Source organism: Protopterus annectens, chromosome 8.part1, assembly GCF_019279795.1.
Source record: "Protopterus annectens isolate FY-2018-M chromosome 8.part1, PAN1.0, whole genome shotgun sequence".
In the NCBI taxonomy this organism is placed as follows: domain Eukaryota; kingdom Metazoa; phylum Chordata; order Ceratodontiformes; family Protopteridae; genus Protopterus; species Protopterus annectens.
The window spans coordinates 443,441,420-443,466,477 of record NC_056742.1 but is presented as its reverse complement, the minus strand read 5'-3'; the positions used below and the strand labels follow the sequence as shown (position 1 = coordinate 443,466,477).

Sequence of the window (25,058 nt, the reverse complement as noted above, 5' to 3'; positions counted from 1 at the left end):
GATGTTCGAGTGTCTTCACTGTTGCAGTCTGGGCTTCCCTCCCTCCTGTCCCCTCTTATTTTTACTTTTGTGTGGTTCCTTTTTTCACCATTCTTCTGAGGTGTATTTGCAAAGGGTATGCGACCTTTCTCATTTTGGTACTCCTGACATCTGGGGCAAGAAAAACTGGAGAAAATGGCATCGGCTGTCAGCTTTGTACTCCTGGCGCTCTGACGTCAGGGAGCATGGTTGAACAGCCGACGCCGGACCCAGACTTTGGGATTCTGGCCGACCGAGGACTGCCTGCCGGCGGGGGAGAACCCTACAGTCATGACTGCAACAGTGAAGACACTCTAACATCTACATTTATGGTAGGTGTACACATCTGTACTTTCCAAATAAATCCGCCACCACAGATGCCTTAGACTTTGCTTGAGGAGCAGTTACAGGAGAGATAAAAGTGGGGGGAGTGTGGGACATCAAGGACCAATGCAAGCATGTAATTATAACAGATGTTTGCCCTGGTCAAAGCACTTGACTTTCCGAATCATATTTGGTTTTCAGGACCTCTCCAAGTTGATAAAGGCAGTGCCACAGTCATGTGGTACATCAACAAGCAAGGGGGAACCAGGTCATACCCCCTTTGCAGACTGGCCATTTTAGCTTGCAATATAACTTCATAGCACATTTTCTCTGTTCAGGCATCCTATGTTATATCAGAGAAGAATTGTGTGGCAGACAAGCTGAGCAGGACAAGGATAGGCCTTCATGAATGGTAGCTAGATTGGGGGTCTTCCAAGATTTGATCCGTTTGTGGGGAGGTCCTCAAGTAGACTTGTTTCTCCTGTCTAAAAAATCAGCTGGCAAGATTCTGCTCCAGACCTCCATGCAAGAAAGCCTGGAAGACAGATGCTTTTTTTCCTTGCACAGATATCTGTGTATGCTTTTCTGCCCTTTCCACTGATGTCCAGGGTACTAATGAAGATGCAGAAGGAATCCCCCAAAATCATTGTTGGGATTCCCTTCTGGTCCAGGCAGCAGTGGCTTTTCCTTTTGGGAATTGTCAGGAGCAATTAACACAAGCTTGCTCACAGACTGGATCTACTCACACAAGACCAGAGGTGTTTAATACACGTCGACCCCACCTGACTGCCTGGATGATATGGTTTTAATTTCCTTTAGGCACCGGATTACTGGGACAAGCAACAGGCACTAATGGAGTCAAGAAAGCCTACTACTAAAAAATCATCAGCAAATGAAAAGGTTTTCTGGTTTTGCCAGCAACATAACCAGCATCCCTTCAGGGCTAGTTGTTTTCCAGTTTTACAATATTTGTATGAGTTGCTGTCCTATGGACTTACTTACTCCTCCCTCATGGCTCAGTTATTGGCCATTTCAGCATGTCTGAACATGGATTCTTCTCTTTCTGTGCACTGTCATGTGAAGATGTTTTTGAAAGGGGTTTTACATAAGAAGTCTTCTAGAAAACTGGTGACCCCTCCTTGGGATCTTAATGTTGTGTTAGAAAAGCTAATACTTGCACCATTTGAACCAGCTAACCTGGCTGACTTGCGGTTCTTAACATGGGTAATAGTATTGATTGCTGTGACCTCTGCAAGAAGATATCTGAGTTGCTAGCTCTTTTGGTGAGTCAGTCCTATCTCATTTTACAAAAGTACAAGGTTTCTTTGAGAATTAATCCTTTTGTTATGCCTAAAGTGGTGTCTGAGTTTAATTTAAGCCCAGTTATCCACCCCGACTGTGTTTTCTTTCCTGAAACTAAAAATGAAGGAGAAACTGCTCCATTTCTATCTTGACAGAACTAAATATTTCAAGTCATTGAATCAGCTGTTTTTTTTTTTTTTTTTTTTGTTTGTTTGTTTGTTTATAAAGGTAAGAAAAAGGGGCAACCTGTATCAAAACGGACTATTTCCAAATTGTTGCCTAAGGCTATTATCTTTTGTTATGCTCACCCCAACCAGACTGTTCCAGGCAGGGTCAAGTCCCACTGTGCTTGGGCCTTTGCTTCATCTGGCTGTTTGGAAAGGATTGAAGTAGCAACTTGGTCCTCTGCACATAGTTTTACAAAACACTGAGTTTTATCCCTTCTGTAGGACTAGATCAGGCTTTGCGAAGACCATTCTCACAGGGCCCCTGCACTCTTCCTGTACCACTTCCCAAAATTTTATAAGCTATGTTAATCGACCCGTATAGCTTAGGCTTCTGCCTCAACAATCAGTATGAAGAATATAGCATTACCATAATAGTAGATGTTCAACGGTTTACTGCTGCATTAGCCCCCCCAGGTCCCCTCCCCCATTTCTTGGTGTATTGATATTGACATGATATGGATTTTTATTTTTTGTTGTTCCTAACATTGTCCTTTCAGGGCTCAGCCTCCCACTCTCTGTTGGCAGGAAAGCTCTGAAGGGCTTGGTGCCCAAGCCTGTCTTGTTATTCAACTTATCTCAAGCTAACAGTGTGGGAGCAAGGAAGGTGGCTGCACCAGTGATGATCTAAACATCTGTTATGGTAAGTTTACTTACACAACTTTACTTTACTGATCTATTTTCAGAGATCTGAGTCTGCATGAAATAATCTGGATTACTGATGAGAAAAAGCAGGTATCAGGTGCCTTTTGTTTATAACAGTGTCATATATGAGGTTGGAGGGTTCTTGTCTGCAAGTGCAACATACAGTACATTGAATTTTTCAAATAAACAAAACCAAACTGTTAATAGTAAAATTTGAAGAGATTGAATTTGTGCAGTTGGTGATGGTCACAGAAGCATCCATTGCAGCCGTAAAGTGCTAGGTTTGGGAATGGACATTGCTGTTTCAACTCTGAAAGCCACACAAAGTGCAGATAAATAGTAGACAGTAAGGACCTTGCAGAAGCAGACAAAACTTTTTAGAAAATCACTCTAAACAGGTAAATATCAGTGTTATTGAGTATAAGGAAACCAAGAATTAATCAAATGTACTAAAAAAAGTTTAGATTCTAGATACAACCTAATCTTCTGCTTCTTGTATGAGGAAAAATAAACTTAAGCTTGGATAATCAGATGTCAGACTTATTTCCCCTTGACATACAATACAGATTTCAGCAGTGTTGTGTTGTTGGGTTCTTGCGTCGAAGGTGTTGTACTTCGAGATAAGTAAGTATTCACATAATAGAAATTTTATTTTGACAACTTAAGCATAAGCTGTGTTTGTGTGCGTGTGCATGCGTGCTGTAAGTTCATGAAAACAATGCAGTAAATGGCACTACTTGAAATTGTCAGAGTTTGCGATGATTAAACTCCCGTTCTGGAAAAGGTGATGGGAGTGGATTCTGGAAGACACAGTGGGGGGCATGTTCCTCATCCCTACTACCTCAGTGGCATTATCTGCCAATGTAACCTAATACTGGCCAGCTTTTAAACCACAGTCTCCCCTCCCTCTCTTTCATGACAACTGATTGGCAGAGCATATCCTGAGAGGGAAGCCTTCAGCTGTCAGAGGAAGTGTTCCGTCTTTTTCTGCCATCCAAAGAAGAAAGCTGTCGGACTCTTTACAGGATCCAGTGCCGTCTTTTCTGGCTTTCTGCTCAGATAAGCCCCATTTGGGGGACTCCATTCCACTCATATTTTATTACAGGTATTCTTCAATTATTATGTTTTTCAAGTGTATGTATGTTGATATTTTTTTTCTGTCATTGACAGTAATTCCAGTGGAAATTTCTGTTTGCAGCAGTGTTTATTTGGCTTCCATCTTTGAAAAAATTTTGATTTTACTGTTTCTGTAAAAACTGTTTCCTTAGGAAGTGCATCTTGTGTGTGTCAAGTCACAAGAGGCCTGTCTTTACTGTTATTACTCTGCTTTATTTTCACCTTTTGACAGGAAAATATTTCAGAACTTGGATTTTTCAACATTTATATATTTACTATGTGTATGTCTCTACTCTGTGTATGTTTAACATTAGATCATGTCTTCCAGGGCTGTTCAGTACATAGCACAGGTATGGGAGAACCAAAGTTGTTTAGGTGTAGTAGTCGTCCAGGATAAGAGATTCCTTGCCAAATGTAATACTCTGTCCCCAGATATTGTGTCTTAATAGTGAAGTTCATAAGAAGGAGAAATGTACCCTTCATCATACAGCTGATAATCAGATTATAGCTGTTTATAAAACTGATGTGGTTTCCTTATCAGTGTGTCAGCAGACACCTAATTCTACTGGGTGTTTTCCCATCCATAGGTTCATAGGTGTTTACTAGGCTAATGACCACAAGGGCCTTTTTAAGTTTAGCCATGCATCCCAAATCTCTGACAAGTTCTGATACCCTTGATAAGTGTAAGCATGGACCTGGGAAATGAACCATTTGCAGGTTACCTGTGTCCATTACAGACATAGGTGCCAACCGGGGATGAATTTCCAGTTCCCCATCCAACTGTCCCTGTTGCACTTGAATTGGGCCAGGGAGGAACTCTGCTTCACATGGATAGGGAGCCTGTTCCATATACGAGGTAGTCTGTAGGACACACACCAATCTATCCAGCAGGTCTTATTTATATCAAAGGCAAGGTTCAAGTCTTTAGAATGGGTAATTCTGGTGCTGTTTGTTTTGTGGATATACAGTAGGTCCATCAGAGTGGGGACTGACAATGCCTTGTATGCTAGGCATAGATCTCTCCTCAAAAGCTTGTAGGAGACTGAATACAGGGCTAGGGTCTTAAGGCGGTCTGCATAGGACATATTACTTATGCCCTGTATTCTTTTAGTGAGGAACGTCTGTGGACGTTCAAGTTGTTGGATATGCCTGGTTAGGTACATACCAAAGGGGGCATTGTACTCAATGGTAGGTCTGATGAATGCCGAATACAGTGGAACAATGATTTCCTTGGACTTCGGTGCCATACATTTGTTTACAAGTTGCACAACATAGAATGATTTCCTCACCACTGCAGACACGTGATGACCAAAGGCTAGGTTACTATGTGTGTCCCTAGGTCCCTGACTACTGGGTCAACTCTAAGGAGGGGTGTGTTGTCGGTATGATAGTTACCAGGGATGCATGACTGCCCAATGGATACTGTTATGCATTTCTTGGCATTTGCTTTCAGTCCATGGCTCTGATACCAGTTGTTCGTCTGTGCCATCCCCTCCTGGAGAACATTTGTGTCAGTGTGAGATTCAGAGACATCTCGTAATTTGCAGTCATCTGCAAGTTTAGTCAGCCAGAGACCACTAACATTGGCCTTGACTTCTGAGAAGTAAATGCCAAAAATGAGCTGTCCAAGTACTGATCCCTGAGGGACTCCACTTGTGTCTGACCTCTTTGTAGAGGTGGACTCCCCAGTTCTAACTTCCTGAGTCCTGTCAGTTGGCTATCCACCGGGTGACATATTGGTTTGTACCTAACCTCTTGAGTTTGTCAACACTGCTTGAGTGGGGTATTGTGTCAAATGCCTTGGCCAGGTCAAGGTAGGCAGTGTGAATAATTTTGCCCTCATCCATTGCTTTGGTGACCTTTCAGAGAAGTCCACCAGGTTGAAGTAGGTGTGATCTGCCCTTGACTAAACCAAGCTAGGCTGGGTCCAGTGTCTGGAGGTTTGCTGTATCTCTGTTGATCATCTCCATGATAATTCTTTCCATGGCTTTACATATAAGACTAGTGAGACTTATGGGTCTGCAGTTTCCAGGATCTGTAGATAGCCCACTTTTGTGTAGAGGGATGACTTTTGCCTTTCTCCATTCATGAGGCACGAAGCCTGATCAGAGGTTACAGTTGAACAGTAATTCCACAGGCCCTGATAAGTCATGTTTCATGTTAGTTAGAAGGCATCCTAGGATATTGTCTGGTCTCATTGATGCAGTGTTTTACATCTTAGAGAGAGCGTTAAGGACCTGTTCCCTAGTGATGGGGGGAGTTATATTTGAGATTTCCTGAGGGAAGGTTGAGGGGAAGAGAGAAGTAAAGTTGGTGCTGAATTCATCAGCCAGGAGGTTTTCTATATCCTCTGTCTCAGTATAGTTGGCACCATTTACAATGAGCTCTGCACACAATTGTTTACTGCGTTTGAGGTTGCGGACATAGCTAAAGAATGCTTTGTGGTAGTCCTTGGCTTGGGAGGCCAAACGTGCCGCACCTCCACATTTTTGCCATGATTTTCTTCCTCCTGTTCTATAGCTGCTTGATTTTGTGATTCTACCAGGGTGGCTTGTTTTTTGAGTTAGTTCTGTACTTCTTGCTGGTGGGGACAGCTGCCTCTATACAGCTGTTATCATGCTTGTACAGGGTTTCTGTGAACAGTTCTAAATAGGCAGAAGTGTTCTCAGGGTTTATGGGGGCTAGAAATTTTGCCAGGCTCTCGCTTAATAGCAGGAGGGGTTAGCCTTAGAATAGTTCCTGAATATTCTCTGTTTAGCTGGGGGTCCCGTTTTTATTTTTTACTTCAAAGGAGACCATTTTGTGGTCTGACCTTACCAGGGAAGGCATTACAGTAGAGGGTGTGCAGCAGTCTCCCCTATTAGTGAGGACCAGATCTAGTATGGTTGCACCCCTGGTTGGTGTATTGACTATTTGGTTGAGGGAGTTTGTGTTTACAAAATCCAGGAATGTCTGTGCATGTACGTTTGGTGTCGTATAGGATTCCCACTTGAGTGGGGTAATTGAAGTCACCTATGAAATATGGTCTTGGATTGGATGGTCACTGTTTCTAATAAGTTTAAATACATGGTATGGGTTTCCTGGGTCATAGAGGGGGACCTGTAGGTTGCAAGGAAGTGGTACTGGATTTTACCTATGGTGATTTGAACATGGAGCAGTTCAAGTGCATTGTCCTGTTTGACCATCCTTGAAGTACATTTATTTTTGATATAAATAGATACACCTCTACCCTTAGTCCCTGCCTGTGAAGTAGCTGGCCTAAATGTGTGGAAGGCATTATAACCTTGCACTGTTGGTGTGCTCTCCACGGCTTTAAACTATGTCTCTGTGACTGCACAGACATCAGCATTCTAGGATAAAGAGAGCTTCTGGAAAGTGGAGTTTTTTTGTTTAGACTCCTAGCATTGAGCCGTAATATCTTTAGATTTTCTTGATTTTGATTTGCTATGTCGGAAGTACTTTCAGTTTGGCATTGCCTAAAAAAGGCTGTATGGGGGAAGACTGTTTTAGCTAATATTCGAAAGCCTACAAAGGAGAGGTGCAGACCATTCTTGGCAAAGCAGCATGATCTGTTGACCATCTCCTTCCATGCTGACAAATATTGCACCCCCTTGGAATGACACCAGAAACTAAGCCAATTATTAAAGTCAATCATCTTTTGTTCATATTGTGCCATTATCCTTGGAGAAGGTAAAATGCTGCTCAGTGCTAGGTTTATACCAGCCTGAGACGCACATTCCGAGAGCTCCATGATGATATAGTCTAGGGAGATACATCACTGTTCATTTACTCCCACATGGACTATGACTGAGTCATACTGGTAATTGTGGTCCAGTGACTTGAGTGCATGCGTAATGTGGCCGATCCTAACCCCTCATAATCAGCTGACCGTAACTTTCTCCTTACTCAGCCTGGTGAGAGGGACATCAGTGTGTCTCACAATGGAGTCTCCAATGACTAGAATGTTGGATTGTGTGTTGACTTGCCTTATGGGCTTAGAAGTGGAGTCTCTATGAGATGTAGCTCTGTGTGTTGATGTGGGTGTTATTTTGAGAGAGTGCATTTGGGTGTGCTGTGGGTATTTATCTGTGCTTCATCTAGGAGGTCTTTGTAGTTTAGGAAGGTAACATGCAGGTGCCTCAGCATATGCGAGTCTGTGTGTCTGCTTTGAATTGTACATGATTGGTGCAGCATGTGTGTTACTGACAACCTTATTGACATTAGGCGTACTTTTATGTGAGCTTTGCCTCCAGTGACATTGTGTAAATACATCTCTCACATACCATATTCGTTTGAGAATTAGCTGGCCCTCAGTAAACATGAGGCAGTTTCTGCATTGCCTCAGGATGCCCATATCCACCAAGCCGGTAACTGAGACCATAGGAAAGTTCATATCCATGGCAAAAGACCATTTTTTATTGATTAGACAGTTGGAGTGAGAATATCAATCATTGTCAGGAGTATCCAGTTTGAACTATGTGGACAGCGCTTGTCACTGCAAACTAGTTGTCCTGTGTGCAACTAGGTATTGGAGAAATTTAGTTTTGCTTTTACAGGAAAAATGCCACTCAAGGTGTCTGAGTCTGTATAGACCACTGCCAATCACTTCAGGGGAAAGTAATACATAGACCCTGAAAATTTAAGGATGAAGTATTTAGGCAGATATTCTGAATTTAGAGACAAATGAAGCAGTACTTATTGAAAATAAAGAATTAGTTTGTCAAGAATGATGAAAGGAGGGGAGTTGCATGAATGGTTACTGCCTCGCTACTATCTAATACTGGTCTCACCACAGCTTCACTCTGTTGGGATACAATGCTCCTTTGCTTTTTCTCTCAGCAGAAGCAAAATGTTAGCACCAACCCCAAAAGAGAAGCAGGTTGCAACCTGTTTTTTGACCGCAGTCTTATCCAATATGATGCAAGGGTCTTGTAGGCTTCTTTCTCTAGTAGATTCCTCAAACAGCAGCTAGATCAATCACATACAGTAAGCACAGACACACTCCTACCAGAAACAGTCAGGAATCAATGCACTGTGCTCCTTCTCTCACCAGGATCAGAGTATAAGCACAGATTTCATGGCTCTTTTGCTAGTTTGGCTAGAGACCTTTCTGTTTCGGATAGTGTACTCCACTTGTCTGACCAAAAGTGGAACTCCCTTCCTCTTTCTCCATGAAACACGATAAATGGCTCTCTTAAAGCACAAACAAGAGATTACCTAAAAGATACCTGGGTCTGTACATGCTCAACTCCTGGATGGTAAATAGTCCTGCCCCTTACTATCTCCTGTTCTTTTTTTAAGCAGGATAATACTTAGTTATTGGTCCAGTTTCTCTTTCTTGTCCTCTACATCTCCCTCTTCTTCCTTCTACCTATCCTAAAGCTTTTTCATCTCTGAATACTAATCTTTCAGTTTCTTCCTTTTCTCTCCTCCTACCAAGTTCTTTTCCAAATACGTTTCATAGCTCTTTAGATGCTGCTGTTATTAGTTAATGATACCCTGTTCAAATGTATATTTGTTGACTATTTGTATACCTTTATGTATTATGTTTTTTTCTGGAGCTTTTCTCCATAGAAGAAGTTTAATAGCTCATTGCATGATGCTGCTATTTATTAATGATATTATGTTTAAATTGTTGATTATTTGTATGCCTCTGCTTACTGTTTTCTTTATATATTGGAATTTTTTGAGCTTTTCTCCCTGGGCCTCCATTGAAAAGGGGCAGCTTGCTGCCCAGTCAAACTATCCCATTTTACAAATGCAATAAGTAAATATGATGTGGAATCTGATGAGGATGCTGCTGATTTCCTAGTTAACACCGAGTCCAGTCACACTGATTCTTCTGAAGTTGAACCTAAGCGCAAATCCAAACAAGTTTTCGCGTTTCTTCAGACGATTGCTAGATTTGGTGATGGTTTTGCTTGGGAGCAATTGGGAAATAGCCCAGAGCTAGGCAGGGTGTAAGGCCTTATAGAGGATGAGATGCTTGATTCTGAGGCTATCTTCCTCCTCTCTTTTCAGCTCTGGAAGATACTTTACAGTGTTTGTACAGTTTGGATGATTTTGCTGCATCTGTAACCTGCAGAGCAAACATCTTATATGAATGAAATTGTTTCTAATTTGACTCTGGTTTGAAAACATCCTTTGAAATGTGTGCTTGAATGAGCAGCCACAGTCTTGAGAAATGTAGCTTCTACTGTTTTAAGACTGTATGCTTGCGCATGTAATCCAAACTGCTGTGTTCTAAAGGCCAAAATTTTGAATGCCATTTGGTGTAGGGGCCCTCTCTCTCACAGATTGTCAGAGTGGGGTGATACCCCATGCATTAATTTACACCTCTCTAGGATGTTTCATGTACCCAACTTCTCCCCAAATAAGGCATCTTCCTTCAAGGGGCAGAACAAACAAAGGCCAAGGATCTAAAAGGAAATGGCAGGAGGATAATTCTTTGAACCAAACAAGAAGAGTTACATCCCAAAAAAGGATTAACCTCTTGCAAAGGAATGGTTATGCAGAGTCACAGAACACCACTTACCCCGACTCTTGCACTTCTTTCTTTTCCCCTATCCTGAACGCTCTCTCACAACCCTGCAGCCTGGGCACAAACATTCTTAGACAAATGGGTTCTGAGAATAATTCAGAGGAGATGCACTTTTCTGGGGATAGAAAATACTTCCATTTTCAGTGGAATTCTCCCACACCCACCAGACCAGACAGAGATGTTTCCTCATGTGGTAGAAGCAGGGGTCATAGAACCAGTGCCTGCAATGCATAAAAGGCAAAGGATTTTAATCCAGAAATTTTTCTGGTACCAAGTAAGGAGCACTGTTGGAGACCCATCCTAGATTTGTCCTTTCTAAACACTTTTGTTATGAAATTCAAAATGCTCACCTTAGTTGGTCGTAGTGTTACTTCCAGACCAATGTTTCATGATGAGACTAGATCTCAAGACTGCTTATGTTCCTATTGCTTCCAATTTCAAGGCATTTTTGAGGTTTGTGTCTCGCTTACATTATCTGTTTTCTGCATTACCCTTTGGGCTATCAATCACACCACAAGTGTTTACAAAGTGTTTGGCCCCAGTGCTTGCCTTTTGCAGAACCTTATATCTGAAGTAGTTAAATTAATTTTTTCTGCAACCTGTGGGTATTCAAATCCATATCTGATCCGTGCCGGCAACATTTTTCAAGCATCTGCTTCTTCCCCTTACCCATAATCCCTCACATCATTTACATTCCCTCAGATCTCGTTTGCCGTTTCATGTGTATGCGTCGTGGTCTGTATAGCTCCAAGTTGGGTGTAGTAAGTGGTACTTTTTGGTATATATTTAGTGTGTGAGCGTAGTCATTTTTTGGTCATCCCTTTCCTCCCGTTCGTCGGTTTTCTGTTTAAAAAAAAAAAAAGTACATCTGCCACCAAGAGAGATCTGGCTCAGGAAAGTTCTTCGGTCCACCCTCCGGACAAGGAGTCTAGGGCGGTGGATCATTTTGGGAAGAGAGTCTTTTCTTCAATTTCTATATTATTATTATTATTATTATATTTTCTATATGCGCTCTGAATTATTTGGCACATGTCATTCAACTCCAGTGAGACCTAGTCACAGAATTCGCTGTGTCGCCCCCAGAGTCTTTGTCGCCAGAGGACAAGCGACTGTTCTCAGCAAAAATGTCTCTTCTGAAATCTCTTTCAATCACGTCCATGTGTCTTTCCCATGCCACGGAAGGAGCGGCTAGGGCAGCTGGGACCAGCGTAGCTATGAGGTGGCACGCTTGGCTCAGACTCTGTCAATTTGTGGACCCATTCAAGGCATCGTTCACAAATGCTCCCTTTGACGGTTCCTCCCTGTTTGGGAAGACTGTTTGTGACACCGTGGTCCAGAGCGAGGACGACGGGAAGACTGTCTGCTGTTGGATTCCACTTCTCTAGCCCTCAAAGATCCTTTTCTAGGAATCAGAGAGGGCAAAAGAAGATGTGGTTCTGAAAATCTCAGTTTTCCTGGGACACTCAGGACAACTTGTTCCCCTAGAGGCAGAGGGGGACAAGACAGACGCCGCCCCAGAGGCAGAGGGGGCCCGAGGAACTTTGGGTCTAGGGAGACCTTCTTGGACAGACCCACGCATCAACCCTGAGGTGTTGCCCGACTGTCTTACTCTGGAGATAGTCAGGGGAAGATTGTCATTGCACCGAATGGCTTGAGAATCCATTACGACAGACCGTTGGGTGCTCCAAATTATATCCAGAGTATACTCCATCCTGTTAATTTCCCCACCAGTACAACCAAAGTGCCTCGCAGATGTTCCACTTGCTCAAAGGGAGGCGGCAGCGCACGCAATTTCAAAGCTGCTTCACAGTCAAGCCATCGAACCAGTCTCCCCGATCATTCCGGATTAGGCATTTACTCCAGGTTCTTTAGTGCCAAAAAAGACGGTGGACCTCAGGCCCATATTGGACCTGTCAACCTTGAAACTCACTGTAGCCAAGCAAAAATTCCGGATGGTCACCTTGCAGTCCATTTTTCCTTACCTCCGAGAATGCGGCTGGATGTGCTTGATAGACCTCCAGGACGCTTACTACCATATCAAAATTTGTAGAAGCTCCAGGAGATTCCTTCGCTTCCAGCTGGAAGCCAATCATTTCCAATTCAGAGCCCTACCCATCGGTCTCACCATAGCCCCCAGGGTGCTTACCAAGGTTATGGCAGTCGTAGCAGCTCACCTGAGGCATCAGGGAATTCAGGTGTTTCCTTAGCTAGACAATTGGCTCCTCACTGTTGCCACCATGCGTCTACTTTGCATGGCCAGAGACTCACTCCTGCATCTTGCAGTCAATGTAGGGGTTACCATCAACATCTCCAAGTCCCTCTTGAACCCAACACAGACCTTGGAATTCATAGGGGCACAGCTGGGCACTCTACTATTGCATGTTTTTCTCACTTGGGACAGGGTCCATAACCTACAGGCTCGTGTGTCTGTGATCCTCGGCCCCAGGACACCAACGGCAAGTGATGTTCTCAGAGCCCTAGCCTCCATGGCCTCAGCAATTTCATTCCTTCTCTGTGGGCGCCTTTACATGAGGTTGCTTCAGTGGACCCTGGCAGTTAGTGGTCTTGGTAAGACCTCCCCATGGACTATCCAATACGAATCAGCAGAGCCTGCAAGATTTCTCTTCTCTGGTGGCTACAATCGCCGGGAATCTTGGCAGGTCATCCCTTCATAACACCCCCAGCCCAACCCAAGCAACAGTGACCACGGATGCCTCCCAGCTCAGGTGGGGGCTGTTTTTGGGGAGGACGGTCCAAGGCACATGGTCCCAGACCGAGACCAGATTGCATGTCAATGTTCTGGAGATGATGGCAGTGCTTTTAGCGTTGCAACAAACCTTCCATGCTGTTCTTCCCCCGGGGACGACTGCAGTTCAGTCAGACATGTCTGTTGTCTGGTACATCAATAAACAAGGAGGAACCAGATTTTACCCTGTCTGCTGTGAGGCCATGAGAGTGTAGGAGTGGGCAGTCTCCACCAGTCGGTTTCTGATTGCAACGCACATCCCGGGGCGCCCCAACATTTTAGCGGACAGACTGAAAAAGTTTGCCAGGCTCTCGCTTAGTAGCAGGAGGTTAGCCTTAGAATAGTTCCTGAATATTCTCTGTTTAGCAGGGGGTCCAGTTTTTATTTTTTACTTCAAAGGAGACCATTTTGTGGTCTGACCTTACCAGGGAAGGCATTACAGTAGAGGAAGGGTGTGCAGCAGTCTCCCCTATTAGTGAAGACCAGATCTAGTATAGTTGCACCCCTGGTTGGTGTATTGACTATCTGGTTGAGGGAGTTTGTGTTTACAAAATCCAGGAATGTCTGTGCATGTACGTTTGGTGTCGTATAGGATTCCCAGTTAAGAGTGGGATAATTCCATGAATATGGTCTTGGGTTGGATGGTCAGTGTTTCTAATAAGTTTAAATACATGGTATGGGTTTCCTGGGTCATAGAGGGGGACCTGTAGGTTGCAAGGAAGTGGTACTGGATTTTACCTATGGTGATTTGAACATGGAGCAGTTCAAGTGCATTGTCCTGTTTGACCAGCCTTGAAGTACATTTATTTTTGATATAAATAGAGACGCCTCTATCCTTAGTCCCTGTCTGTGAAGTAGCTGGCCTAAATGTGTGGAAGGCATTATAACCTTGCACTGTTGCGCTCTCCACGGCTTTAAACTATGTCTCAGTGACTGCACAGACATCAGCATTCTCTAGGGTAAAGAGAGCTTCTGGAAAGTGGAGTTTTTTTGTTTAGACTCCTAGCATTGAGCCGTAATATCTTTAGATTTTCTTGATTTTGATTTGATTTGCTATGTCGGAAGCACTTTCAGTTTGGCATTGCCTAAAAAAGGCAGTATGGGGGAAGACTGTTTTAGCTAATATTCGAAAGCCTACAAGGGGAGTTGCAGACCATTCTTGGCAAAGCAGCATGATCTGTTGACCATCTCCTTCCATGCTGACAAATATTGCACCCCCTTGGAATGACACCAGAAACTAAGCCAGTTATTAAAGTCAATCATCTTTTGTTCATATTGTGCCATTACCCTTGGAGAAGGTAAAATGCTGCTCAATGCTAGGCTTATACCTGCCTGAGAGACACATTCCGAGAGCTCCATGATGACTCTCTTCGTACAGTCTAGGGAGGTACGTCACTGATCATTTACTCCCACATGGACTATGACTGAGTCATACTGGTAATTGTGGTCCAGTGACTTGAGTGCATGCGTAATATGGCGGATCCTAACCCCTGATAATCAACTGACTGTAACTTTCTCCTTACTCAGTCTGATGAGAGGGAAATCAGTGTGTCTCACGATGGAGTCTCCAATGACTAGAATGTTGGATTGTGTGTTGACTTGCCTTATGGGCTTAGAGATGGAGTCTCCATGAGATGTAGCTCTATGTGTTGATGTGGGTGTTATTTTGAGAAATCGTATTTGGGGGTGCTGAGGGTATTTATCTGTACTTCATCTAGGAGGTCTTTGTGGTTTAGGAAGGTAACATGCAAGTGCCTCAGCATATGAGAGTCTATGTGTCTGCTTTGAATTGTACATGATGGGTGCAGCATGTGTGTTACTGACAACCTTATTGACATTAGGTGTACTTTTATGTGAGCTTTGCCTCCAGTGACATTGTGTAAATACATCTCTCACATACCATATTCGTTTGTTTGAGAATTAACTGGCCCTCAGTAAACATGAGGCAGTTTCTACATTGCCTCAGGATGCCCATATCCACCAAGCCGGTAACGGAGACCATAGGAAAGTTCATATCCATGGCAAAAGACCATTTTTTATTGATTAGACAGTTTGAGTGAGAATATCAATCACTGTCAGGAGTATCCAGTTTGAACTATGTGGACAGTGCTTGTCACTGCAAACTAGTTGTCTTGTGTGCAACTCGGTATTGGAGAAATTTAGTTGTGCTTTTACAGGAAAAATGCCATTCGAGGTGTCTGAGTCTGTATAGACCACTGCCAATCACTTCAGGGGAAAGTAATACATAGACCCTGAAAATTTAAGGATGAAGTATTTAGGCAGGTATTCTGAATTTAGAGACAAATGAAGCAGTACTTACTGAAAATAAAGAATTAGTTTGTCAAGAATGATGAAAGGAGGGGAGTCGCATGAATGGCTACTGCCTGGCTACTACTAGTACTGGTCTCATCACAGCTTCACTCTGTTGGGATACAACACTCCTACTACTAATACTGGTCTCAGCACAGCTTCACTCTGTTGGGATACAACACTCCTACTACTAATACTGGTCTCAGCACAGCCTCACTCTGTTGGGATACAACACTCCTACTACTAATACTGGTCTCAGCACAGCCTCACTCTGTTGGGATACAACACTCCTACTACTAATACTGGTCTCATCACAGCCTCACTCTGTTGGGATACAACACTCCTACTACTAATACTGGTCTCAGCACAGCCTCACTCTGTTGGGATACAACACTACTACTAATACTGGTCTCAGCACAGCCTCACTCTGTTGGGATACAACACTCCTACTACTAATACTGGTCTCAGCACAGCCTCACTCTGTTGGGATACAACACTCCTACTACTAATACTGGTCTCGCACAGCCTCACTCTGTTGGGATACAACACTCCTACTACTAATACTGGTCTCAGCACAGCCTCACTCTGTTGGGATACAACACTCCTACTACTAATACTGGTCTCAGCACAGCCTCACTCTGTTGGGATACAACACTCCTACTACTAATACTGGTCTCAGCACAGCCTCACTCTGTTGGGATACAACACTCCTACTACTAATACTGGTCTCATCACAGCTTCACTCTGTTGGGATACAACACTCCTACTACTAATACTGGTCTCAGCACAGCCTCACTCTGTTGGGATACAACACTCCTACTACTAATACTGGTCTCATCATAGCTTCACTCTGTTGGGATACAACACTCCTACTACTGGTCTCAGCACAGCCTCACTCTGTTGGGATACAACACTCCTACTACTAATACTGGTCTCAGCACAGCTTCACTCTGTTGGGATACAACACTCCTACTACTAATACTGGTCTCAGCACAGCTTCACTCTGTTGGGATACAACACTCCTACTACTAACACTGGTCTCAGCACAGCCTCACTCTGTTGGGATACAACACTCCTACTACTAATACTGGTCTCAGCACAGCTTCACTCTGTTGGGATACAACACTCCTACTACTAATACTGGTCTCAGCACAGCCTCACTCTGTTGGGATACAACACTCCTACTACTAATACTGGTCTCATCACAGCTTCACTCTGTTGGGATACAACACTCCTACTACTAATACTGGTCTCGGCACAGCTTCACTCTGTTGGGATACAACACTCCTACTACTAATACTGGTCTCAGCACAGCCTCACTCTGTTGGGATACAACACCCTACTACTAATACTGGTCTCAGCACAGCCTCACTCTGTTGGGATACAACACTCCTACTACTAATACTGGTCTCAGCACAGCTTCACTCTGTTGGGATACAACACTCCTACTACTAATACTGGTCTCAGCACAGCCTCACTCTGTTGGGATACAACACTCCTACTACTAATACTGGTCTCAGCACAGCCTCACTCTGTTGGGATACAACACTCCTACTACTGGTCTCAGCACAGCCTCACTCTGTTGGGATACAACACTCCTACTACTAATACTGGTCTCAGCACAGCTTCACTCTGTTGGGATACAACACTCCTACTACTAATACTGGTCTCAGCACAGCTTCACTCTGTTGGGATACAACACTCCTACTACTAATACTGGTCTCAGCACAGCCTCACTCTGTTGGGATACAACACTCCTACTACTAATACTGGTCTCAGCACAGCCTCACTCTGTTGGGATACAATGCTCCTTTGCTTTTTCTCTCAGCAGAAGCAAAACGTTAGCACCAACCCCAAGAAGAGAAGCAGGTCGCAGCCTGTTTTTTGACCGCAGTCTTATCCGATATGATGCAAGGGTCTTGTAGGCTTCTTTCTCTAGTAGATTCCTCGAGCAGCAGCTAGATCAATCACATACAGTAAGCACAGACAGACGCTCTCCAACCAGAAATAGTCAGGAATCAATGCACTCTGCTCCTTCTCTCACCAGGATCAGAGTATAAGCACAGATTTCATGGCTCTTTTGCTAGTTTGGCTAGAGACCTTTCTGATAGTGTACTCCACTTGTCTGACCAAAAGTGGCACTCCCTTCTTTCTTCATGAAACACGATAAATGCTGGCTCGTTTAAAGCACAGACAAGAGATTACCTAAAAGATACTTGGGTCTGTACATGCTCAACTCCTGGATGGTAAATAGTCCTGCCCCTTACTATCTCCTGTTCTTTTTTTAAGCAGGATATACTTAGTTATTGGTCCAGTTTCTCTTCCTTGTCCTCTACATCTCCCTCTTCTTCCTTCTACCTATCCTAAAGCTTTTTCATCTCTGAATACTAATCTTTCAGTTTCTTCCTTTTCTCTCCTTCTACCAAGTTCTTTTCCAAATAAGTTTCATAGCTCTTTAGATGCTGCTGCTATTAGTTAATGATACCTTGTTTAAATGTATATTTGTTGACTACTTGTATACCTTTATGTATTATGTTTTTTTCTGGAGCTTTTCTCCTTAGAAGAAGTTTAATAGCTTATTGCATGATGCTGCTATTTATTAATGCTATTATGTTTAAATTGTTGATTATTTGTATGCCTTTGCTTACTGTTTTCTTTATATATTGGAATTTTTTGAGCTTTTCTCCCTGGGCCTCCATTGAAAAGGGGCAGCTTGCTGCCCAGTCAAACTATCCCACTTTACAAATGCAATAAGTAAATATGATGTGGAATCTGATGAGGATGCTGCTGATTTCCTAGTTAATACTGAGTCCAGTCACACTGATTCTTCTGAAGTTGAACCTAAGCGCAAGTCCAAACAAGTTTTCGCGTTTCTTCAGGTGATTGCTAGATTTGGTGATGGTTTTGCTTGGAAGCAGTTGGGAAATAGCCCAGAGCTAGGCAGGGTGTAAGGCCTTATAGAGGATGAGATGCTTGATTCTGAGGCTATCTCCCCCTCTCTTTTCAGCTCTGGAAGATACTTTACAGTGTTTGTACAGTTTGGATGATTTTGCTGCATCTGTAACCTGCAGAGCAAACGTCTTGTATGAATGAAATTGTTTCTAATTTGACTCTGGTTTTGAAACATGCTTTGAAATGTGTGCTTGAATGAGCAGCCACAGTCTTGAGAAATGTAGCTTCTACTGTTTTAAGACTGCATGCTTGCTCATGTAATCCAAACGGCTGTGTTCTAAAGGCCAAAATTTTGAATGCCCTTTGGTGTAGGGGCCCTCTCTCACACAGATTGTCAAACAGTGGGGTGATACCCCATGCATTAATTTACCCCTCTCTAGGATGTTTCATGTACCCAAGTTCTCCCCAAAGAAGGCATCTTCCTTCAAGGGGCAGAACAAATAAAGGCCAAGGATCTAAAAGGGAATGGCAGGAGGATAATTATTTGAACCAAACAAGAAGAGTTGCATCCCAAAAAAGGATTAACCTCTTGCAAAGGAATGATTATGCAGAGTCACAGAACACCACTTACCCCAACTCTTGCACTTCTTTCTTTTCCCCTATCCTGGAGGCTCTCTCACAACCCTGCAGCCTGGGCACAAACATTCTTAGACAAATGGGTTCTGAGAATAATTCAGAGAGGATACACTTTTCTGGGGATAGAAAATACTTCCATTTTCAGTGGAATTCTCCCACACCCACCAGACCAGACAGATGTTTCCTCATGTGGTAGAAGCAGGGGTCATAGAACCAGTGCCTGCAATGCATAAAAGGCAAAGGATTTTAATCCAGAATTTTTTCTGGTACCAAGTAAGGAGCACTGTTGGAGACCCATCCTAGATTTGTCCTTTTTAAACACTTTTGTTATGAAATTCAAAATGCTCACCTTAGTTAGTCGTAGTGTTGCTTCCAGACCACTGTTTCATGGTGAGACTAGATCTCAAGACTGCTTATCATATTCCTATTGCTTCCAATTTCAAGGTATTTTTGAGGTTTCTTGTCTCTGGCTTACATTATCTGTTTTCTGCATTACCCTTTGGGCTATCTACCACACCACAAGTGTTTACAAAGTGTTTGGCCCCAGTGGTTGCCTTTTGCAGAACCTTATATCTGAAGTAGTTAAATTCATTTTTTCTGCAACCTGTGGGTATTCAAATCCATATCTGATCCGGGCCGGCAACATTTTTCAAGCATCTGCTCCAAGCTCCTCCCCTTACCTATAATCCCTCACATCATCTACATTCCCTCAGATCTCGTTTGCCGCTTCATGCATACTCATCGTGGTCTGTATAGCTCCAAGTTGGGTGTAGTAAGTGGTACTTTTTGGTATATATTTAGTGTGTGAGCGTAGTAATTTTTTGGTCATCCCTTTCCTCCCGTTCGTCGGTTTTCTGTTAAAAAAAAAAAAAAAAAAAAAAAGTACAGCTGCCACCAAGAGAGAACTGGCTCAAGAAAGTTCTTCGGTCAAGGAGTCTAGGGCGGTGGATTGGTTTGGGAAGCGAGTCTTTTCTTCAGAGACGTTTTCTATACGAGCTCTGAATTATTTGGCACACATCAATCAACTCCAGCGAGACCTAGTAACAGAATTCGCTGTCGCCCCCAGAGTCTTTGTCGCCAGAGGACAAGCGACTGTTCTCAGCTAAAATATCGACTCTGAAATCTGTTTCGATCATGTCCATGTGTCTTCTTTCCCATGCCACGGAAGGAGCGGCTAGGGCAGCTGGGACCAGCGTAGCTATGAGGCGGCACGCTTGTCTCAGACTGTCAATTTGCGGACCCCTTCAAGGCGTCATTCACAAATGCTCCCTTTGATGGTTCCTCCCTGTTTGGGAAGACAGTTTGTGACACCCTGGTCCAGAGCGAGAAGGGCGGGAAGACTGTCTGCTGTTGGAGTCCACTTCTCTAGCCCTCAAAGATTCTTTTCTAGGAATCAGAGAGGGCAAAAGATGTGGTTCTGAAAATCTCAGTTTTCCCGGGACACTCAGGACAACTTGTTCCCCTAGAGGCAGAGGGGGACAAGACAGATGCTGCCCCAGAGGTAGAGGGGGCCCGAGGAACTTTGGGCCTAGGGAGACCTTCTTGGACAGACACGCGCAGCAACCCTGAGGGGTTGCCCGACTGTCCTACTCTGGAGATAGTCTGGGAAAGATTGTCATTGCACCGAATGGCTTGAGAGTCCATTACGACGGACCGTTGGGTGCTCCAAATTATATCCAGAGGATACTCCATCCTGTTCGTTGCCCCATCAGTACAACCAAAGCGCCTCGCAGATGTTCCACTTGCTCAAAGGGAGGCGGCAGCGCACAAAATTTCAAAGCTGCTTCACAGTCGGGCCATCGAACCAGTCCCCCCAGATCAGTCCAGATTAGGCATTTACTCAAGGTTATTTTTGGTGCCAAAATAGACAGGGGACCTCAGGCCCATATTGGACCTGTCAACCCTGACACTCACTGTAGCCAAGCAGAAGTTCCGGATGGTCACCTTGCAGTCCATTCTTCCTTACCTCCGAGAATGCGACTGGATGTGCTCGATAGACCTCCAGGACGCTTACTACCATATCAAAATTTGCAGAAGCTCCAGGGGATTTCTTCGCTTCTGGCTGGGAGCCAGTCATTTCCAGTTCAGAGCCCTACCCTTCGGTCTCACCACAGCCCCCAGGGTGTTTACCAAGGTTATGGCAGTCGTAGCGGCTCACCTGAGGCTTCAGGGAATTCAGGTGTTTCCTTACCTAGACGATTGGCTCTTCACTGCTGCCACCAAACGTCTACTTTGCATGGCCAGAGACTCCTTCCTGCATCTTGCAGTCAATCTAGGGATTACCATCAACAACTCCAAGTCCCTCTTGAACCCAACACACACCTTAGAATTCATAGGGGCACAGCTGGACACTCTACTATTGAAAGTTTTTCTCACTTGGGACAGGGTCCAGAACCTACGGGCTCATGTTTCGGTGATTCTCGGCCCCAGGACGCCAACGGCAAGTAATGTTCTCCGAGCCCTAGGCTCCACGGCCACAGCAATTTCAATCCTTCCCTGTGCGCGCTTTCACATGAGGTTGCTTCAGAGGACCCTGGCAGTTAGTGGTCTTGGTTAGACGTCCCCATGGACTATCCAATACGAATCAGCAGAGCCTGCAAGATTTCTCTTCTCTGGTGGCTCCAATCGCCGGAAATCTTGGCAGGTCATCCCTTCATAACACCCCCAGCCCAAGCCACAGTGACCACGGATGCCTCCCAGCTCAGGTTGGGGCTGTTTTTTGGGGAGGACGGTCCAAGGCACGTGGTCCCAGACCGAGACCAGATTGCATATCAATGTTCTGGAGATGATGGCAGTGCTTTTAGCGTTGCAACAAACCTTCCATGCTGTTCTTCCCCCGGGGACGACTGCAGTTCAGTCAGACATGTCTGTTGTCTGGTACATCAATAAACAAGGAGGAACCAGATTTTACCCTGTCTGCTGTGAGGCCATGAGAGTGTAGGAGTGGGCAGTCTCCACCAGTCGGTTTCTGATTGCAACGCACATCCCGGGGCGCCCCAACATTTTAGCGGACAGACTGAGTCGGGCTATTCTAATGCCATACGAGTGGTCTCTGAAACAGTAGCGCAGGAGATCTTCCTAGCGTGAGGTCACCCTTGCTCCGATCTCTTCGCATCTTCTTCCAAAGCGAAGTACAGCGAGTTCTTTGCTCTGACCCCTCACCAGGGGACTCACCCAGAGATGCTCTCGTCCATGCTTGGCCTCCCGGGTTACTGTATGCCTATCCCCCGTTACCTCTCATTCTGAAGTTTCTTCAAAAAGCTTGCTGACTGGGTTGCAGAGTGATCCTCATTGCCCCATTCTAGCCTTGTCAGGTGTTGTTCCCCTTCCTCTGGTCTCATGCTCTAACTCCTCCATGGATTCTGGATCCCTGCCCAGATCTCATCTCTCATCCCTCGGGCATCAGTCCGCCCGATCTGGGCAGCTTCAAGCTAACTGCTTGTTTGCTCTAGTTCTCTTTATTGCTAGGACTCCCGGTCTATCATCTTCTGTAAAGAATATTTTGGTGGCATCCCACAAAGCTTCCACTAGGAAGGTTTATTGCAGCAAATGGAAACACTTCTCTATTTGGGCTTCTCAGAGAAACCTAGATCCAGTTACAGCCCCAGTTCCTGCAGTGTTGGAGTTTTTGTGCTATATTTTCCAACAAGGGGCTTGTTCCTCTACGGTAAAAGTACAACTGGCAGCCATATCTAATTTTCATGTTGGCGAAAATCTGAATGCTCTGGCCTCTTTGAGATTGTGTAAAGCTTTTCTGAAAGGTACTTTTCTTTTACGTCCCCTGGTTAAGGATTCTGTCTATCCTTGGGACCTTACCCTAGTTCTACAGGTGTTGGTGGCACCCCAATTTCAACCAGCAGTGTCAGTAGATTTGAAATTTTTGTCCTGGAAGACAGCTTTTCTAGTGGCCATTACCTCGGCCAGAAGGGTTTCTGAGATCCAAGCTTTGTCTGTCGTGCCCCCTTACATGATCTTTCATAAAGACAGGGTTTCGCTCCACACGAACCCTTATTTCTTACCAAAAGTTGCTTCTGAATCAAATATTAACCAAGTGATTAATCTGCCTGTGCTCTTTCCAAATTTCCAGAACAAGGGTGAATACAAGCTGCATTTGCTAGATGTTTATAGACAGCTTTGTTCCTACTTACACAGGACTAAACAATTCCATAAGTCTGACCAGTTATTCATGTCCTTTTCCAGACCCCTTTTGGGCAAGGCCATTTCCAAGGTTTCCTTAGCTAGATGGATTACACAATGTATACTTCAAGTGTATAAGGATAGAGGTCTGTCCCCACCTGGTCCTACTAAAGCTTATTCTACCAGATCTATGGCAACTTCTGCTGCCTTTTGGTCTAGGGTTTCTCTGGATGATATCTGTGCAGCAGCGACCTGGGCAAGGTCGCATACATTTATTTCTCATTATAAATTGGATTTGATCTCTAGAGGGAGAGCATCCTTTGGCTCTGCGGTGCTCGGGAATATCCTTCCATGAGGGCCTCCCAGGAATTTTGGTAGCTGGGGACTCTGTCCCACAGGTTGCAGATAAATGAAGTTAACTACTTCAGATAAAGAAGTTATGTACTCATCGTAACGTTCCATCTGAGTAGTTATACTTCATTTTCTGCAACTGTCCCGCCCTTCTTCCCCCGAACCTGTTCTAGGTTAGTGTTGTTATTGAGTTGCTAATAGTTTGAATAGTGGCAAACTCGATCTGAGGGAAGGTAGATGTGAGGGATTATGGGTAAGGGGAGGAGCCTGGAGCAGATGCTTGAAAAGTTTTGCCGGCTCGGATCCGATATGGATCCGAATACCCACAGGTTGCAGAAAACGAAGTACAACTACTCAGATGGAACGTTATGATGAGTACATAACCTCTTTATATCCACCTTTTTCCATGTTTAGACAACTTGCTGATTGGTGCAGATTCTGTTTCCTGGTGCTTGGAGTTCTTAGACAAGATCCCATCCGAGCTTCAGTCTAAACCTTCAGTAGTCCTTCCTCACTCCCTCCCAATGAATTGTGTTTTTGTGGTGTTGAATAGACGCAGTAAAAAGGATGGCCTTCCTGCTAGAACATAGTGTTCTGACTTGTCAGGGCATATGCTTGTATTCCATCTTCTAGAGTGAGAACGTTTCTCATAATTGTAGGTCTCATGGCGCCAATGATCCTTATGATACCACTAGTTAAGACTACTGCACAAGACAATTCCAAATGTACTTAAAGAACGGTCGGACTTCACAATTTCATCCCTTGGATTTCCAGGTACCAGTACTGGGATTTGTGAAACTGGATCTGCAGTGGTGGAGGGAGGAACTGTTTTTGAATCTAGGACTCCCTTTCTCTCTTCAGACCTCTGTCCCATCTGTCCATGCAGATGTTTTAGATTTTGCCTGGGGAAGTCCATGAGAGTTGAAGTGCAAGGCTTACAGGGTCTTCATAGCACTCTAAAGCATATAAATGTAAAAGTGATGTTGGCAGTGACTCATTTCTTAAAGGTTTTCACAATTTATGGACTCCGGGTCCTCTTCTAGTGGTCACAGAGTGATATGGTACCTGAACAAGCAAGGGGGTAGAAAGTCATGCTGTCTTTGATACTTGGCAGTGATGGCCTGGGAGCTGGGTGTACAGTGTTTGCTGATTCTCTAGGCCTCGTAAATTCTGTCCGAGCAAAACACAGTGGCAGACGGACTAAGCAGGTTCTCCTTGCAGCCATGTTTGGAAGACAGATGCTTTATCATTCCCATGGTTAGGAATGTCCCTGTATGTGTTTTCGTTGATTCCCAAGGTACTTAAGATTTAGAATTACCAAAGATCATGGTGTTTAAACCCCCCCCCCCAAATTTGGTCCAGGTAAAGTTTGTTCTTCCTTTCAATGGAATTGGCCAAGGATGTGTGCACAGTTCTGTGTGATACATTCCAACACCAAATAACTTCAGCTGACTGCCTGCAGGATAGGGTCTTAATTCCTTTTAGGCATCTGTTTACTGAGTGCATGTACAGCAGGAACTAATGGAGACAAAAAAGCCTGCTAGTAGAAAATCCTATATTAGCAAATGGAAAAAGGTTTTATCCTTGGTGCCAACAACATAATCAGCACTCATTCAGGACTAGTGTTTCTCTGATTTTACAATATTTTTGAGTTACTTTCCTATGGACTGTTTTGCTCCTCTATCAAGGTTCATCTGTCGGCCATTTCAGCGTGTCTGCCTATGGATCCCTAACTTTCAAGACGTTCACATGTTAAAATGTTTTTGAAAGGGTTGTTGCATGGGAGACTGCCAAGAAAACTGGTGGCTGCTTGTTG

The 25,058-nt window shown here is 44.2% G+C and overlaps 1 protein-coding gene across 4 annotated transcripts in view; it reads left to right on the top strand.

Moving 5' to 3' along the window:
• The window catches only part of LOC122810396 (solute carrier family 12 member 4-like), a 2,349,234-nt gene that overhangs the window by 1,296,544 nt on the left and 1,027,632 nt on the right, over positions 1 to 25,058 (top strand). For all 4 annotated transcript variants that reach the window (XM_044081998.1, XM_044081999.1, XM_044082001.1 and 1 more), the window contains exon 11: positions 3,080 to 3,137. In XM_044081998.1, coding sequence (XP_043937933.1) covers positions 3,080 to 3,137 — 58 coding nt within the window. The remainder of the gene's footprint in view (positions 1 to 3,079; positions 3,138 to 25,058) is intronic.